This window comes from Taudactylus pleione, unplaced genomic scaffold (assembly GCF_031769625.1).
Source record: "Taudactylus pleione unplaced genomic scaffold, aTauple2 ptg000361l, whole genome shotgun sequence".
Classification (NCBI taxonomy): domain Eukaryota; kingdom Metazoa; phylum Chordata; class Amphibia; order Anura; family Myobatrachidae; genus Taudactylus; species Taudactylus pleione.
Genome location: NW_028284762.1, coordinates 221,860 through 240,564, shown reverse-complemented (window position 1 = coordinate 240,564; position 18,705 = coordinate 221,860). Strand labels below are relative to the sequence as shown.

General features: G+C 47.0%; 1 protein-coding gene across 2 annotated transcripts in view; it reads left to right on the top strand.

Moving 5' to 3' along the window:
- LOC148508525 (nectin-1-like) overlaps positions 1-18,705 on the top strand; it is a 69,284-nt gene that overhangs the window by 10,599 nt on the left and 39,980 nt on the right. Inside the window, exons 3-4 of one of the 2 annotated variants that reach the window (XM_088444384.1) lie at positions 1,948-2,259; positions 9,382-9,487. In XM_088444384.1, the coding sequence (XP_088300510.1) occupies positions 1,948-2,259; positions 9,382-9,487 (418 nt within the window). The remainder of the gene's footprint in view (positions 1-1,947; positions 2,260-9,381; positions 9,488-18,705) is intronic. The other variant, XM_088444385.1, reaches the window with a different exon arrangement.

Genomic DNA, 18,705 nt, shown 5'->3' with positions numbered 1-18,705 from the left:
TGTGGGTGCACGGAGCTCTGTGTCCTGGGATTGTAGTGGGCATGTAGGCTGGCTGTCGTAACTGATGGCAGCGTGCGGTCGGAGACAGGACGCCAGTATCAGACAGATCTTTTGCACCCATCCTGAGGGCGTAAGTTCAGATACTTATGATGATTGTTAAGGGTGTAAGAACAGTGGGTGGGACGGGCTTCCACATGCAGACGCACGGATTGTAACTATATGAAGGTGGATTCTGGCATTAGCATAACGAAGTAAGTAGGCTGCTGCCGCCAACCAGAAAAGTGGGCGCACATGTGTCAGAATGAGGCCCTTTAAACGTTATCTTATCCATTTACGGATAGAACCTAATTGCAGTGCCTTGGGCTTTATGAATACTGCGTAAACACTGAGGGCCTGATTCAGACCCGGACACTATTTGCGGCCACTCCCTCTCAAAAGGGGCCGTCTATGGAAAACATGCGCTTGCTCTTTGCGGTGTAAGGACGCCTCTATGTCTTAGCGGGCGAGGGCTTATTGCACTCGCATGGGTTTAAAGACGCCCCCTTGCCACTCGCAACAAATGTCATCTCCGGGAAATGTAGGATTAATCGGGAGCCATCGGAGCTGCTCGCAGCACTTAAGGTAGACCTAGCCTCCCGCAAGGAGTGCGAGCAGTTCAGGGAAAAATCATCCAAGTCACATGTTCAATGACGCTACTTTGCTAGTTACTGCCCTGAACGCTTCCATTGTAAGACTACACAAGCTGTGCAATATCATGTAACAGTTAATGGGCCTTGTATTGGTTTCCAGGCCACCCTGTAGCATCTGATAGTGACTATAGAATATCAGCCATGTCATCTTCCCCACTTCACAGGGTTTCAAATACCCAGTGCTGAAAGCCATTGTTACTGGGAATTGGAAATATGATGACTGCCTGTTTTAAGAACCAAACTTCGCTATCCTCTCTGTATACTGGCCCTGATTCAGAGCCGGACGCTCTGACAGAGCGGTCTTTTTTTTTTTTTTAGAACGGCCTCCTGGCCGCTCGCATAGCTGTGGGTTACCACCCACAGCTATAGCGAGCGGCCAGGAAGATGGTCGCAATGGTCAAGACTATCGCGACCATCGGGCTTGCGACGAGACCCTTGTGGTAGGGTCTCGTTGCCACAAGCCGCAGAGAGATTTCGGCTCTAACAGAGCCGAAATCTCTCCCACTGACATCACTCGTGATGTTAGTGGGGCCGCCCCCAAACGGAGGCGTTCACATGGGAACGCCTCCGTCTGGGCAGCCACCCCCCCCCCCGGCCCGCCCAGCAAAGGGGGTGCTGTCAGTCAACATCGACAGCACGCCCCCTTTGGCACGAGACCCGGAGTGACGGATTGCCCGTCGCTATCCGGGTCTCGCGCATGCGCACGACGGAGCCAGCTCTGTCGTGCGCATGTGCTCTGGGCCACCATCGACCGGGTCTGAATCAGGCCCTCTGTTCCTGAGTAGACCAGAACCAGCCTGAAACAATCTGTTTGTAATAAAGTTCCCTCCGGTACACAGGCTGCTCGACTTCAACACCTCCTCCCCTCCAGGTACATAGGCTACCCGCCTTCCCCCCACTACGTACCTGTGTGGTGGTGAGTGCTTTTGTCTCTTGCCCGCATCTAAGGCAGCAAAGCTTTGAATCCAAGATGGCCGATGTGAAAGGCCTCTATTCGGATGCAGCAGTTTCACAGTGGCCATCTTGGATTCAAAAACGGACTGCCTGCTCGGTTGCTATGATTGCGCTCAGATGGAACAATAATCAGTATTGTGACGGTAGCGTGATCGGCATATGCTAGGCTTTGTCACCATAGCCACATAGATTGTGAGCTAATCGTAGCTTTTGTTTCTGTCTGATACGCTAATCACCCTGAACCAGCAGACTCACTGCTTTTATAATGTGTAATATAAATTAATTAAAATTATTTTGTTTGCAGTCGTACCCGCGGTCCATGTGACGCTGAAGCCAGTCAATGCATCTCAGTGTCCAGGCATGGTGGCCGAATGTCTGGTGGCCTCAGCGAAACCACTGGCCATGATCACATGGATTACAGATAGGATCGAGTACAGTTCAGAAGAGAATACAACTCGGCAATCGGACGGGACAATGGATGGAAGGAGCAAGCTGTATTTGACGCCGACTCCAGCCCTACATGGCCAAGAAGTGGCTTGTCATGTATATCAGCCGGACGTGGCATTCGCGGAGCAGAGAAATGTCACCGTGAACGTCACCTTGACCAATATTCAGTGTAAGTAGCAGTTGATGCGTTGTTTCATCTGTGGTAGAACTAGGGCCCTGTGTTCATGTAGGGTTAGGTGTGATTTGCCGACACTCATCATCGTGTAGACACGGATGAAATGTTGAAATAACAGAATGTTGACATATGGTCCCTGGTGGCCCCGCAGTCGCTTACCTGCTCCCAGCAGCAGTGGTGTCTTCTGTGGTGGCTTCCGCGTCCCGGTGGTCATGTGGCTGCCAGTTCCGGCAGCAGGATTCCAGTAAGTATGCCTGCCCTAACCCTTTTACCTACCACTAACCAGGAGCGGATATAGACTTTCTTTTAGGGGGGGAAGTGGTGGGATTTAATAATTAATCCAGGGCACTTGGTGGTATTGATAAAGATCCTGCTGTGGGGCCAAAACGTCGATCTGTACTATGATGTAAGAAATTAAAAGAACTTTTTTCCTGTTGAAAAATAAGCCTGGTGAGTGCTCTCTTTTATGGACTATATATATATATATATTTATATATATTACGTTATCCCTCTTTGCGCTGCATGCTGGCCAGCAGAGCGCTAGAAGGTCGGCTTCTTATCTACGAACTTTGCAATCAAGTTGATATTAGTGCCAAGCATACAGAAGGATATTTAGCCTATTCCCTGAGGGTAATACTATACTATTTGGTACTTGTGTACTTTACGGACTCATTGCAGAGAGAACCCAATGAATATTTTAAATGGTACTACTGTACTTTACATACACAAGTACCGAAAGTTATCCTCACCTAAAGAAGAAAGTTGTGCGCTCGCCACGTTTCGGGCTTGGTGGCTCGCTACCCTCGCCACAAGGTTATATTCCCCCTCTATGCCCACTTGGATGGTAGGGAATGACGCTGGACACTGGCTGATGACGTCAGGGTCCTCACTCATTGTTATTATCAATCATGGTAATGTCTAAATTCTCTTCACGGAGAGGACCCTGACGTCATCAGCCAGTGTCCAGCGTCATTCCCTACCATCCAAGTGGGCATAGAGGGTGAACTTAACCTTGTAGCGAGCCACCGAGCCCAAAGCGTGGCAAACGCAGCAAGCCCGCGAGGGGACAACTTCCTTCTTTAGGTGGGGACAACTTTCGGTACTTGTGTATGTAAAGTACACAAGTACCATTTAAAACATTCATTGGGTTCTCTCTGCAATGAGTCCGTAAAGTACACAAGTACCTACTATTTAATAATAATAACAAACATGATAAAGAATTACACTAAAAAGCGTAACGTGATATATCTATACTGTAGACATACAATAAAAACACAATGGAACAATCAGAATAATTTTTAATCACCATTTTCTAAACTTTAGTGTCATTTTTCTTGTTTTATTTTATGTCTACTAGTTTGCTGATATTTTTAATGAAGAATTTCTCATTTTATTAACAATAGTTTTATTTTAATGATTAGTGCACCACCTTAAAACAATTACTGCTCTATTTTCTTTCCTTATATAAAACATACATATAACTGCATGATTCCTTTCTAGTATTCTAGCATAGCAACAGGCAACTGTCCTTGCAGCAGGACCACCAAGGTGCTGCTAAATATCCTGCCTAAATAGTACAAAGGCTGATATATACCACTGGACAATATGAAAGCACCTGTCAGACAACAGTGTGCTGTCACGCCGTGTGGTCCACCTATATTATGTTATGTAGCATCCGGAATGATATCAGATCATATAACTAGAATGTGTTATCTGAATAGTGGTTAATACTGACATCTAGGGGCCCTATGCATTATGTAAGACCCATAACAGCAGGAGTGAAATATTGAGTAACGTTGCGGTTACTCTGTTGTTTCTAAGGGGCAACTGCTCCCAAACAATCTCTCACTCCCCATTGATGGCTATATGCTAAGTGAGGAGCAGTAGAATTTAGTGCAACAGTGTCTCCACCCCTGACTTTCCTGATATTCCTAGGTGATACCTATATATTTTCTATTCACTCTATTAACTGACGACTACCTCAATCAGAGTAACTCTCTCATTAAGGGTCCTATACATTATGTAAGACCCATAACAGCAGAAGTGAAATATTGAGTAACGTTGCGGTTACTCTGTTGTTTCTAAGGGGCAACTGCTCCCAAACAATTTCTCACTCCCCATTGATGGCTACATGCTAAGTGAGGAGCAGTAGAATTTAGTGCAACAGTGTCTCCACCCCTGACTTTCCTGATATTCCTAGGTGTTACCTATACTGTTAAGACATTACTGATCATTCGGCCGACACAGTGATATATGTTGTTTATCTTATATGCTGTCATCATACAAACTAGTCCTAGCTTATATTTAATTTTTATAGCTGTATATGAGAATTATGTATGTATGTTATATTTCGCCATTATTAGGAGCACACCTTGCTCTTATGTTCTGAGATTATATCTATTATCTCACAGAAGTATACTACAAAGAGGCACTTGTTTTCTTTCCCGATTAATTTATTTTTAATGTATTGGTAATCGGCAATATATGTTTCATGTTGTATCATGTTATTTATTATTGTTGTTTGTCCATACTGTGAGTTACATAGGCATTACTATGCCAATTAAAGCTATGTTTTTAGTAATTACATCTGATATAAGAGTGCTCACAAAATAGAGTTTCTATTCTCTGTATTTTGATATCACTGTTCTACTCTAGTGAGCACCATCGCAACCTGAGATATATACCTTCATTATATTTTTTTGCTCCTAATAGATTACAATGCAATAGCGGTTCTTTCTTTTTATTGGTACAGTCAATACATTGTCGGTGCGTCGATTCCTCCTTTTTCCCTTTTCCCCTTACGAGTATACGATTTAACATAGTTGTCAAAATACTGACGCCTCCCCACGCTGGGACCCCGGACCAATCGTCCAGCGCCGGAGGTAAGTATCGATGTAGCCGGGGATGGGCGGCTTAGGTTTAGGGACCTCCCCGGGAGGACTAAGGGTTAGGCACCCCCCCCGAGGATGGTTAGGCTAGGAGAAGGGGGATTAGGTTTAGGCACTAGGGGGGGGACTTAGGGTTAGGCACCCCCTCGGGGAGGGTTAGGCTAGGAGAAGGGGAGGGTTAGGTTTAAGCACTAGGGGGGGAGGTTAGGGACCCCCGGGAGGGTTAGGCTGCGGGGAGGGGGGGGGGTTAGGTTTAGGCACTAATTGGGGGAGGATAGGGTTAGGCACTATGGGGGAGGTTAGGGTTAGGCACCCCTAAAGGAGGGTTAGATTACTTACCTGCGCTGTTGGGATTTCCTCCACATCGGGGTAGCACTGTCGGGATTTGAACCGCCGGCATTTCAATCCCATTTCACCTGTTATACCCTCAGCAGGTGACCCACAGCTATACGAGCGTCCAGGAGGACGCTCCATATTAATGGAGGTGGGCCCTGATTCAGAGCGAGCGCTCTGGTCAGAGCGTCCGGCTCTGAATCAGGGCCATAGTCTTTGAGAAAAAATGCTTGTGATAAAAGGTCCCTTTAAATGTCAGCTATGAATATATATATATATATAGTTTATGTATCCAAGTACTTTCACAGTTGATGTTATAGTTAGTCCTGTAGCTGTTATAAGTCTGATTTAACCTGTTGTTTTGCCCGGATACCTACAATATAAATCCCTGTGGGAATTACATAGCTGAGAATTAGCAAAGGCAATTTGCTGTAAATAGATCCTTATTAGCTTACAAAACGGGGCGAGCTGTCGATCACCATCGACAGCCGCCCCTTTTGAAGTGAGCTCCGGAGTGATAGAGTTTCTCTCTCGCTCCGGGGCTTGCGCACGCGCAGTGCAGCCGCTGCGCGTGCACAGGGCCTTAACATCGACCCGGTTGCGAGCGCTCAGCGCTTGCGACCGGGTCTGAATGAGATCCAATATGCGGAATAGCTACTTTGCATAGAGGTCATAATAACTTGGTATCTCAGTGTATGTAGCTGTGGCTGTGTATTCTCATTAATAATTCACATCTGCGTTAATACTACAGCACGTACTGTGCACGGAGAGTGGGGCTGGGCTCGGGTGACTGCTCACTGTTTGTGACTTGTCAACAGTCTTTGTTATTAGGGAGGATTGGGGGAGGAGTACTTGGAGGAATCAGTGGTGCGTAAATGATGAGGTAGATGAAATGTTGGATACATACAATGTTACTCTTTAACTAATACATAGTAACATGGTAACAGCGCAGAGCAATAAATATGTCACATCACAATAAGACACAAAACATAAAAGTGACAAGTGCCTATTTTATTGTGATCTGTCACATCGATGGCTCTGCGTTGTCACCTTGTTAATGTGTATCAGATAAATATTAATATTGGGTAAATGTAGAATGCAAATCCGATGGTTTGCGCACTTCTCCAGTGCATGGGCAGGGTCTGTACCGCGCATGCACCGGTCGTCTACTGTGAGATTTCTCGCAGTTCCCCAAAGCCGCAGCCTGAGGGAACGGGTGGTGCTGGCCTGCATTCCTGGAAACGGCGGCATCTCGCGCCCATTCTCTGAGTGAGTGCCGAGGCTAGGGCCTGCATCTGTCAAAGGGCGCAGATTTCCTGGCTTCGGCTACGCAGGTAAGACGGCCATCCTGCGTAGCCTTCGGCTTTCTCAGATGGCCGATGTGGCAACAGATGGTCACAATGGTGATCCGATACTGCGTCTTAGCATGCGGCACTCGGATCTGCGATGCTTTGAGGAGGCGTCTTTTCACCTCAGACGCCTCCGGCTGCATTACCGTATTTTCACATTGCTGCTGCGTCCAAAGATGTTCTCTCCTGTATATTACTCTTAATTACATTATTTCATTGTGTATAAATAGGGTACAGGCACTAGCATTTACTAGTAACAATACTACGCTATTGTGGGCTATAACAAGTACACGGAGAGGCCACTATCTTTTGAACTGCGACACTCCCATCACACACCCAAAAGATGGACCATCTCCCAGTCACCGTGATAAATTACCAGCCACTCGGCTCCTAACTGTCATGTTACAGGCTGTGCTTGAAAAATGACAGTTAGGAGCTGATTAGTTGGTAGTTTATCACGCTCCAATTTGTCACTTTACAGAGCTTAGTACATCTGCCCCACAGCCTGTAAAGTGTTTAGGAGCTGATTAGTTGGTACTTTATCATTCTCCACTTTATTGCTCTCTAGGGGTTCTATTTATTAACATTATTTTTACTAAAATAAAGTGAAAAGGCTGTTTTGTGTTTTCACACCAAATTCACATTATTTTAGTATCACCTATAAGTATTACAGGGCAATTGGAGAAGAATTCGTAAAATTCTACTCCAACGCCTAAGTATCACTTATTTTTAGTAAGCAGATCGCATTTCCCATAATTGTAATGGGAAATGTGATCCGACCAAAGTTACTAAAAATAAAATGTGAAAAAATACCTGGGGAGGCCCTGTGATAATAACACGTTTTCCAGGGTCTCCCCCGGTTACCGGACTCCTGCTCCGCGCTAACGGGCAGAGCAGAGCCGGGAGCCAGCCCCAGTGATTAGCTGTGGGGGGGGGGCCGAAAAAGCTTGTCACGGTATTTTTTACGAAAATACCGTGATAAGGCTGCGGAGGGGATTCGCAGGGACAGAGCTTTCTCGCAAGCTCTGTCTCTGCAAAGGATTTGTAGTAAATCCCTGTGATATTGCCTGAATTCGCAATGCAAATTCACTCGGTAATATCACACTACAATCTGCATTACAAATGCGGGTTGTAGTAAATAGAGCCCTAAGGCTTAGTACATCTGCCCCTAACTTAAGAAAATCTAATTTCTTCCAAATTCACCACCCTTCTCCCCCCTCTTCCCAAAGCCTCCACCTGAGGACCTGCCTACAATGCCTGCTGCTTCTTCCGTTTTAGGTTTAAAATCCACCAATCAGGTCTGTATGGTAGAGTGGCCAGACGGAAGCCATTCCTTAGTAAAAAGCACATGACAGCCTGCCTGTAGTTTGCCAAAATGCACCTGAAGGACTCTCAGACCATGAGAAACAAAATTCTCTGGTCTGATGAGACAAAGATTGAACTCTTTGGTGTGAATTCCAGGCATTATGTTTGGAGGAAACCAGGCATCGCTCATCACCAGGCCAATACCATCCCTACAGTGAAGCATGGTGGTGGCAGCATCATGCTGTGGGGATATTTTCAGCGGCAGGAACTGGGAGACTAGTCAGGATAGAGGGAAAGATGAAAGCAGCAATGTACAGAGACATCCTGGATGAAAACCTGCCCCAGACCGCTCTTGACCTCAGACTGGGGCGACGGTTCATCCTTCAGCAGGACAATGACCCTAAGCACACAGCCAAGACATCAAAGGAGTGGCTTCAGTACAACTCTGTGAATGTCCTTGAGTGGCCCAGCCAGAGCCCAGACTTGAATCCAATTGAACATCTCTGGAGAGATCTGAAAATGGCTGTGCACCGACGCTTCCCATCCAACTTCATGGAGCTTGAGAGGTGCTGCAAAGAGGAATGGGCGAAACTGCCCAAAGATAGGTGTGCCAAGCTTGTGGCATCATATTCAAAGAGACTTGAGGCTGTAATTGCTGCCAAAGGTGCATCAACAAAGTATTGAACAAAGGCTGTGAATACTTATGCACATGTGATTTCTTAGTTTTTTTATTAATTAAATTTGCAAAAATCTAAAAAAAACTTTTTACACGTTGTCATTATGGGGTATTGTGTGTAGAATTTTGAGGACAAAAATGAATTTATTCCATTTTGGAATAAGGCTGTAACATAACAAATGTGGAAAAGATTGAAGCTCTGTGAATACTTTACAGATGCACTGTATATCACTGGAGAATTCCATGAGGTAAAAGGGTTTTATATGGGGATGAATATCCGAGGGGACTTATAATATCCAAAATAATATACTGTAAGGGCTGTGTTATTCCTTATACAAGTATTTATAATAAAGAGTAAAGTATCGGAATCTTCCGATATCAGCAGCGACGTCAGAACTCACAGCTTGCACAGATAATATTGAATGCTATATACATACAGAAGCATTACTAGTGTGTTATCACTTAATATCACCGCTCTTTATACACGCGGCACCAGGGACGCTCCCCTGACTAATGATACGGTACTCGGCAATTTCCTGTTACTCATATATCTCTCGCTTCTTAGATGCGCCTCAGACTGTGCATACTGAAGTACGTAGGAGGGATGATGGATTGCTGCAGCTTGCGTGTCAGTGTAAGGCCTCTCCGTCTGCGACATACATGTGGAGGAGGTAAGGGCGCATACAGCGGGCAGAGGCTCTGTAACCCTTTGTGATTTAGTAAACTGTGGCTGAATAGCGCCATGCATTTCTTTTTAGTTATACCCCTTTCAGACATAGCCTAAATCGGATGCGGTCATAATACCGACAGTCGGGATGCTGGCGTTGGGATTCATACTGCCGTACTGGCCGAGCACGGCATCCCGTACCCAGCACGTCTAAATGCCTGGGATTTTGCCGGTGCACTGAACCAGGTCTAGACTGTGGGCCTGATTCAGACCCGTTCGCTATCTGCGTACAATCGGTAGATGCGTATGCAAATTTGTCAGTGACGTCACAGGAAGCGATCGCTCGCCAAGGCATAAGCACGCCCACCATGTCTCAGCGAGCGGCCACTTTTGTATGCGTATGCCCAATCGCACAGGCAGAGCCGCCCATCACCAACACGTCATCTCCCGGAAGTGTATTAAAATATTGGTACATCGAGCACCATTGGATGTGAACGCAGTGTTTGAGGTAGCTTTTCTCTCAGCTACATCCAGTACTGGCTCTACTATTTGCTAGATACTTTGGTAGGAATTGTCACTTCGATGGTTCCCGATGTTTTGTTATATTATTGATAGAGATGTGTATATTATCGACACACATACAGATATATATATATATATGTGTGTGTGTGTGTTTTTGTATACATATTTAATATTATTATCAATTCTCTTTTGCTTTATTCTATTATTGCCTACTATATACTTTTATGTCATTACATCAATGGTTTTCAATGTTTTGTCATACCACAGGTAGAGATATACATATTATTGACACACATATATATTTATGTGTGTATTTGTAGATGTATGTTTATGCTATGATTATTAATACTTTTTCTTGATTTATTAAGTTATTATTTATCTTTATTGGTAATTGTTTCTCATTCATCATATATTTTTTATGCTTAGATAAGCCATCCTTCTACAAAAATATAAGTGTACAATAAAGTTTTTTATTATAACAGATACACTTTATAGACTTACGTTTATATTTATATTTTGTGTCAGTTTAATATTTATTAAATTAGTCCAAAGGTTTTATACCTGTTGGACTTGTAATAAGTGATTAAGTAGAACTAGTTTTCTACCTATTTGTGAATTGAGATTATTATTAGTATTATTATCTGTGGAATTAGGAATCGGTATGAAATACCGCCGGCTGCATGGCCGGCGGTTCGATTCCCGGCAGCGGCAGCCCGACAGCTGAACAGATCCCGGCAGCGGCAGCCCGACAGCGCTGGAAATCCCGATCGTCCTAAGGTAAGTAATCACTAACCTAATCCTCCTTAGGGGTGCCTAACCCCAATCCCCCCAGTAAGTGCCTAACCCTAACCCCCCCTTCCCCGCTGCCTAAACCTAAGTCCCCTGGAGGGGTGCCCAACCCTAAGTCCCCCCCGTGGGTGCCTAGCCCTAACCCTCTCAGTTGGGTGCCTAACCCTACGTCCCCCCCCGGGTGCGCTAAACCTAACCCTCCCGCCCCGCGCGGCTGTCCGCTCGCAGCACCCGGCATCGCCTGTCATTTAACCCACGCCGGGATAAAGCAGTCGGGAAGCCGGCTTCGGGATCATGTCAGCCGGTTTCCCGATTGCATCCCCTGGAATTATGCCCATGTTTTTATATGTTTACATTCTAATGATTCTAATGTCTTGATTGATTTTAAACTTACAGCAGACAAACAAATTATTCATGTGTTTCTACTTGAAACAAATAAAAATCTTTTAGTGTTTAAGAAGGGTTAAACCCCCACATTGCCACACCCCTCTGAAGAAATCCCTATTGAGAAGAAACGCGTTAGAGCTAAGATACAAACTTTTGCTGCACTCCACAGTCACTTCTATGCATTTATCCTGCTGTTAAAACCAACAGTCGTGACCTCTTGTTATACAAGGGTTTTACATCATAAGGAAGCCGCCTCTAGCAGCGTTAATTTGTGTGCATTAGGACGGACATTAAGCCTTTAGCGGTGCTATACACAGGTACATGCACGTTTTAAACCCCCCTTACAGACGGATGAGGGAGCGACTGATCTAGGCAGAGTCCAGTGCGGAAGCCGCATTCAGCAGTGTCAATTCGTGTGCATCAGGACGGACATTAAGCCTTCAGCGGTGCTACCTACAGGTACTTGCACGCTTTCACTCCCCCTTACAGACGGATAAGGGAGCGATGGACTCAGGCAAAGTCCGGTGACGACACCGCTTATCATCTCCTGGGGGTATAGTGCATTACGCTCCCCGCACAGGGGGTTTACAACAAAAACAGAGTTCCCTGCCGCATGCCTAATTAACTTTATTATAATAATTTAAGAAACTTCTCTATCAGACTAACGAAAGGCACAGTCCGTCCGTTGCCGATGCCGCATGGTTTTACACGGTGTCCATTCACTGCATACTCTAAAACCGTGTTGAAACACCCAGGCATGCCTGCGTTCGCATCTCCAACCCCCCGTTATTAGTGTCCTACCCCTGTTACCGCCCACAAACGGCCTCTCCTGTCACTCATTACCCTGGGCTGCCTTTGCTGGGCGAGCGAAAGGGATGCGATTGCAGTGTGTAGTTCGCGGCCCTATGTGTGAAAGGGGCTTATTAGAGGGAAGGAGGAGAAAAAATAGGACCAGTAGTTAAAATTATCAGGCTATTAAAAGGAGTCCACATTTATATTGCAACAAGATGGATCTTGTTGGGTACAGTGCACAGCCGATGAACAAGGTGATGAGGTCTAGATGGCTACAGGAAGTTAAGCAGTTTGGGAGTCATGGTCACGCTCAACCACAACTGTGCGTATGGGTCCGATGTTACTCAATGTTTTCGCTGACTTGCGAATGTATGTAATGGGAAGTGGCCGGCTTTATACAGTGGTGGGCGTCTTGGTATACTGCTGCGATTGCATTCATTTGCATATTGCATATTACAAAGCCCTCACACACTCCTCTCCCATTTACATCTCTGACCTCATCTCCCTCCACTCTCCTGTCCGCCCTCTTCGTTCAACAAATGCACACCTCCTCTCATGCCAACTGATTACTTCCTCCCACTCCCGCCCCTCCAAGACTTTGCCCGTGCTGCTCCCCACCTCCTGGAACTCTCTCCCTCTCCCCATCAGACTCTCCACCTCTCTACAATCCTTCAAACGGGATCTGAAGACTCACTGCTTCATCATGGCCATCCAGCTCTCTTCCTAACTTGCTACTACACGCTCCCTCCTCCCTGTCTTCCCCATCTGTATCACCCCTGTCTGCCCCTCCCCTTGAGAATGTAAGCTCTTGCGAGCAGGGCCCTCTACCCTCTTGTGCTTCTCCCTACTTTATGTTCATCTACTTCTTGCTCACCACTAGGACACCTAACACTTGGTGCCTATGCTTTGCTGCTTATGTGGGTGCTATGGCCACCTATGTATCAATGTATATTATCCTTCTCCTTGTCTTTCATTGTATTGTATTTTATTGTAAGTCACTTTTTTGGTTATGTACCTTGTAAGGCGCTGCGGAACACTTGTGGCGCCATATAGATAAACCATAATAATAATAATAATGAGGGGCAGCACAAAGACATATCCGGGGCTAGGTCAGGGGTCATAGTGGACATTGGGCCTGATTCAGACCCACTCGCGAGCGGCTGTCCGCTCGCAAGTGGGTCGATGTTATGGACTGAGCATGCGCACGACGGAGGGAGCTCCGTCGTGCGCATGCGCCAGACGCGACGAGCGAAGGAAAGTCCTTCGCTCGTTGTGTCCGATCAAAGGGGGCGTGCTGTCGATGTTGATTGACAGCATGCCCCCTTTGGTGGGCGTGCCGGGCGCGTGCCTCCCTGACGGGGGCGTTCCCACGGGAACGCCTCCCGTCAGAAGCCGGCCCACTGACATCACTAGTGATGTCAGTGGGAGTGATTTTGGCTCTGATAGAGCCAAAATCACTCCGGAGCTTGCGGTTGAAAACCTCAACCGCAGGCTCCGGCTCGCAAATTCGATGGTCGCGATGGTCTCGACCATCGCGGCCATCACAATGCACGCTCGTATAGCCTGTGGGTGGTGACCCACAGCTATACGAGCGTCCAGGAGGACGCTCCATGAAAATGGAGCCCGGCCCTCATTCAGAGCGTGCGGCTCTGAATGAGGGCCATTGTCAGAATTCAGGCAGGGTCACCAGCAGACAGACGTGGTCAGTTACTAACACCTGATCAGAATGCAGGTACAGCAGCGTTACTAATGGCACAAATACCCTGTTGTTCAGACTCTGAAAAGTGCACACAGGAGACTTTTCAATTCTGCACCGGCTGATGTTTAATGGGAGCATTACAGGGTTCCTTCCCGATTTCTAATGATGTGCGATGCTGATATCAGCAGTTGGTGCCCAATAGGTGTAATAATAATAATAGACATAGGAATATTAGGATGAGCACTGCAGACAAAAAAGAAGGGTGGATTTTTGCCTAAAATTTGCCTCCTGGAGCAAATTTGTTTAGTTGTGTAGAGACGTAATGTTCAAGAAACTGATTGACCCTTTCGGTGTGTCTGGTAGACAGGGATTGCAGCACTAAAGAATAGTTCCAGTTAATGGAGAATGCTCACCAAATCCTGGGCACAAGTTGCAGACTCTGGTTGGATTTGGTGGGGAGGGCAAGCAACATAGATTTGAAGATTTATTTGATGAAAAGCACTCCGCAGGATGAATAGCGATGGCCATTGAGTGGTTTACCATCGCTGGGCATCACTACTGTGGGACACGTGAAAGTGACGGGTCATTCAGAGACAATGGGCGGGGCTAAGGAGGACTATGCACTCCATAAAGAAAACAATCATTGCTGCATGACCTTTGGAACGCTGCCATCGATGGCAGAGAAACATCAGACCACCGCCGTCGATGGCAAAACAATCGACCATCAGTGGAAAACCATTGGTGGTTGCAAACTGGATGAAGTGTGACGTATAAAAAATAGTCCACGGTGACCTTGCTGTCCCCAAAAAATCCTTACAGGATGAATCTTAGTAAAGTCCATAGAATTATGGGCCAAGGGAGAAATGGACCACTAGGAGGATGTTGAGAAGCTTTATTTTGGGCACGTATTTGACAGGAAGATGTAGTTGGTCACAATTTTTTTAAAATCAGGCCATCAGGGGCAAATCGGGAATTTAAATGGGCTCTGGAAAATATTCTGGATAGGTGTGGCCAAATTGTCAGTAAGCGCAGTCAAACCAGGAGGAGGCGGGCCACCAATGTGGGAGTAACCAGCACAGGGGGGTGCAGCTATCAGTATCTGGCCTTCTTCCAACCACTTCCCCTGCACACACACAGGCAACACTGCTCGCACCACTGTTCGGAGCTTGTGGCTCCCCCTTCAGGCACAGCAGCACAAATAGATTCATACCTCATGACTCCCCATAGTTAGGGCAAGGTGCTCGGGACCTGATTCAGACCCGCTCGCGAGCGCTATGCGCTTGCAATCGGGTCGATGGTGGCCCAGTGCGCATGCGTGAGACCCGGATAGCGACGGCCAAGCCGTCGCTCCGGGTCTCATAACAAAGGGGGCGTGCTGTCGATGTTGAGTGACAGCACGCCCCCTTTGGTGGGCGGGCCGGGGGCATGGCTGCCCAGACGGAGGCGTTCCCATGGGAACGCCTACTGTCTGGAGCCGGCCCCACTGACATCACAAGTGATGTCAGTGGGAGTGCTTCCGGCTGTGTTAGAGCTGAACCCGATGGTCGCGATGGTCTTGATCATCGCGACCATCATCATGGCCGCTCGCATAAGCTGTGGGTGGTAACCCACAGCTATGCGAGCGGCAAAGAGGCCGCAACAAAACAAAAAAAACCGCCCTGATTCAGAGCGGGCGCTCGTTCAGAGCGTCTGGCTCTGAATCAGGCCCTCAGTGCGGACAGTCACTCCAAAGCTTTGTAAAAAGTCAATTTTTGCAGTCCCCTGAGATCAGAAATATAGAGACCGCCGCAGATATCTCTGATGTCTTCTGCAGTACCCTGTTGTTAAGTGACCCCGAAACGAAATCATCAACATCATTTACTTATTTGTTTTTGTCCGTGCTCCTGACACCCCTGCTCACCTGGATAGTGTCAGCTCTGCCATTACATAAACAGAAATGTTGGATACCGCAGAGTACAGTACTGTGTGTTCCATTCTCGGATCCTCGTAACAGAGAACTAAACTCCTCCAAGCTCCCCCAGGTTATGCAGGCCCAGCATTTCTACTCAGTCTTATGAGGTTCCATTAACGCTGAGAACCAAATGTAAAATGCAGCTCAGCCATGAGAGTAATAGGATTACTTTGTTTGAGCCCTGTGACCAGTGGTGGATTAACAAACGGCGAAGAAGCAAAGGAAGAAACGTATAAATTAAACCGGTCATCTAAACAGTAAAATTACTACATATTGTATAACTTTGGGGGGTATTTATCAAAGCTGGGAGGAGGAAAAAATTGTGAGAGATCAAGTACTAACCTATCAGCTTCCACTTTACATTTTGCAGGCTGTGTTTAAAAAATAATAGTTAGGAGCTGATTGGTTGGTAATTTATTTTTTGCAATTTTATCTCTCTCCCAGCTTTGATAAATACCCCCTTTAATGTTTTAAAGAGAAAGTAAAACAACTAAGCGGCTGAAATTCATCACCAACTCTTCCAGGTGTACGGTGATATCGTCATGTCACGGAAACAGGTTTGGGTTTGGAACACGGCCTTTGATAACGACGGGACAAACTTTCAAGATGAGCAGCGATCCGGGCCGGCCAAGCACGCCCACCACAGATAACAATTTGTGCCGCATTGAAGGTCTGATTCAGGGGGACGGACGCATGCGAGTTAGTGATAGTGCTGACGAACTGAACATCTCTGTGGGTAACTATGCACAACATCGCTCCTGAGCAACTGTGGTACAGGAAAAAGTGGTCACGCTGGGTATCGAAGCAACACACAAAACCAATAGGATGGGATGGTCCCTCGTGCACTTGACAAGGCACCATGAGGAGGGAGCGCAGTTCCTGCAGCGTATTGTTACAGGCGATGATACATGGGTGCATCATGTGACACCGAAGACTAAGCAAGCCCTGACCTGGCACCGAGTGATCTCCATCTCTTTGGACCATTGAAGAAGCACCTGGGTGGAAGGCGATTCGCAACCGACGGTGAAGTTCAGCAAGCTGTGTGGTCCTGGCCTCAAGTGCTTGACACTAATCTCTTCTCTTCGGTCTTCGGGATAGGTGCCTTGGTGTACCGTTGGAACAAATGCTTACACAACTGATTATGTGTAAAAATAATCTCTACCAAGGGCATACTATTGATTATATCATACTTGCCTACCCTCCCGATTTGGTCGGGAGCCTCCCGAAAATCGGGTGCCGCTCCCGACTTCCCAGGAAGGCAGGCAGGGGGGGTGGGGGCGGCACGCGATTAACGCGGAATCGCGCCATTTTGGCCCCGCCCCCTGCTTCACAATGCCTGTAATATTGGCAGTGTGTACTTGGGGGCGGGGCCAAAATGACACGATCGCGTGGCTCCGTCCCGCCCCCAAACACTCGTCGTCTAGCCGGCCCCGCCCCTGTGTGCTGACACGCCCCCCCCAGTCATGCAGAACTGGCTGCACCCTCCCGGAAATACATGTAAGCTGGAAGGCTGACAGCGGGGCAGCCGAGATTCCATCTATCATACCTGCAAAGCACATCTGGCACCCAGGCCAGTAAACAAGACGTAAGGTATAATAAAAAAAAATGTTGACCTATATGTAGAGCTCTATCCCATTTAAAATATTGTATAAAATGTGTAGAAGTGGCCCTTTTGTTTGTATGTGGGACTGAGCTACATCATAATATACTAATAATAATATATTGGTGCACCGTGCACGCCCAATCCTGGATGGGTCCCTGCAAACACTGGCTTTTCGGCAAATGTGGGTGTAGATGGGAATGCATGTACTGCACAGGATAATACATGTCACACCTCACCATCTTCATTCAGTGTCACTAAGCTGTCATTTAATGTGTTTTCATTACGTTGCTATGATGAATATCACTCATTTTATACACTATCTACTCCATTGTTCCCATTTTTTTTTTTTAACTCTTTCCCAAAATATACAAAACACTTCACCAAGCACCTGGGTGGTACAGAGAGGGATACTCTGGGCACAAGTTCTGGAAAGTTTAGATTTCCGGAGCTTGCTGCATGCGGTGCACGTTGAAGCTCCCTAGAATGATCCTATGGGGATTGCTGTGGTCCCCTGTAGATATAGCTGGTATCTGCTTCATCCCTTTTTCATACATACAGTACGGGGAACAATATGTATTGCGGTAAATCTCTGAAGACAAGCAGAGGCCCTGATTCAGAGCCGGTCGCTCTGACAGAGCGCTCGCTGTGAATCAGGGCCAGTCTTTCTTTTTTTCTTTTAGAACGGCCTCCTGGCCGCTCGCATAGCTGTGGGTGACCACCCACAGCTATAGCGAGCGGCCAGGAAGATGGTCGCGATGGTAAAGACCATCGCGACCATCGGACTTGCGATGAGACCCTTTTGGTAGGGTCTTGTTGCCGCAAGCCTCGGAGAGCTTTCGGCTCAAACAGAGACGAAAGCTCTCCCACTGACATCACTTGTGATGTCAGTGGGGCCGCCCCCAGATGGTAGGCGTTCTCATGGGAAAGCCTCCGTCAGTGCAGCCACCCCCCCGCCCACCCGTGCTGTCACTCAACATCGACAGCACGCCCCCTTTGGTGCGAGACCCGGAGCGACGGTTTGCCCGTCGCTATCCGAGTCTCGCGCATGCGCACGACGGAGCCGGCTCCGTCGTGCGCATGCGCTCTGGGCCACCATCGACCCGGTTTGCGAGCGCTTGCGACTGGGTCTGAATCAGGCCCAGTTTTCGGTGTTTTTTCAGAAATTTAAGGATTGATACACCCTGCCATTAGAGAGTACAAATATAAATTAGGAAGGGCATGGTGTTTATGTAGATGAGTTTTTCTATATACACCCATAATGACCTTGTAGAGACCCTCAGCCTTGGTCTTCTGAAGGTGTCATAAAAGGTTAGATGACAGCCTTATCTGGTAAGATTCCTGTAGTGGAGTGCCAGGCTCCTCTGAGGTATAGACAGGCCCAAAACACTCCAGTTGCTATACAAGGACATTTAACTCTTTGAGGCTATATTTACTATCCTGCAGTTTGTCAAAGCTAATCTCACATTTTCACTGTCCACC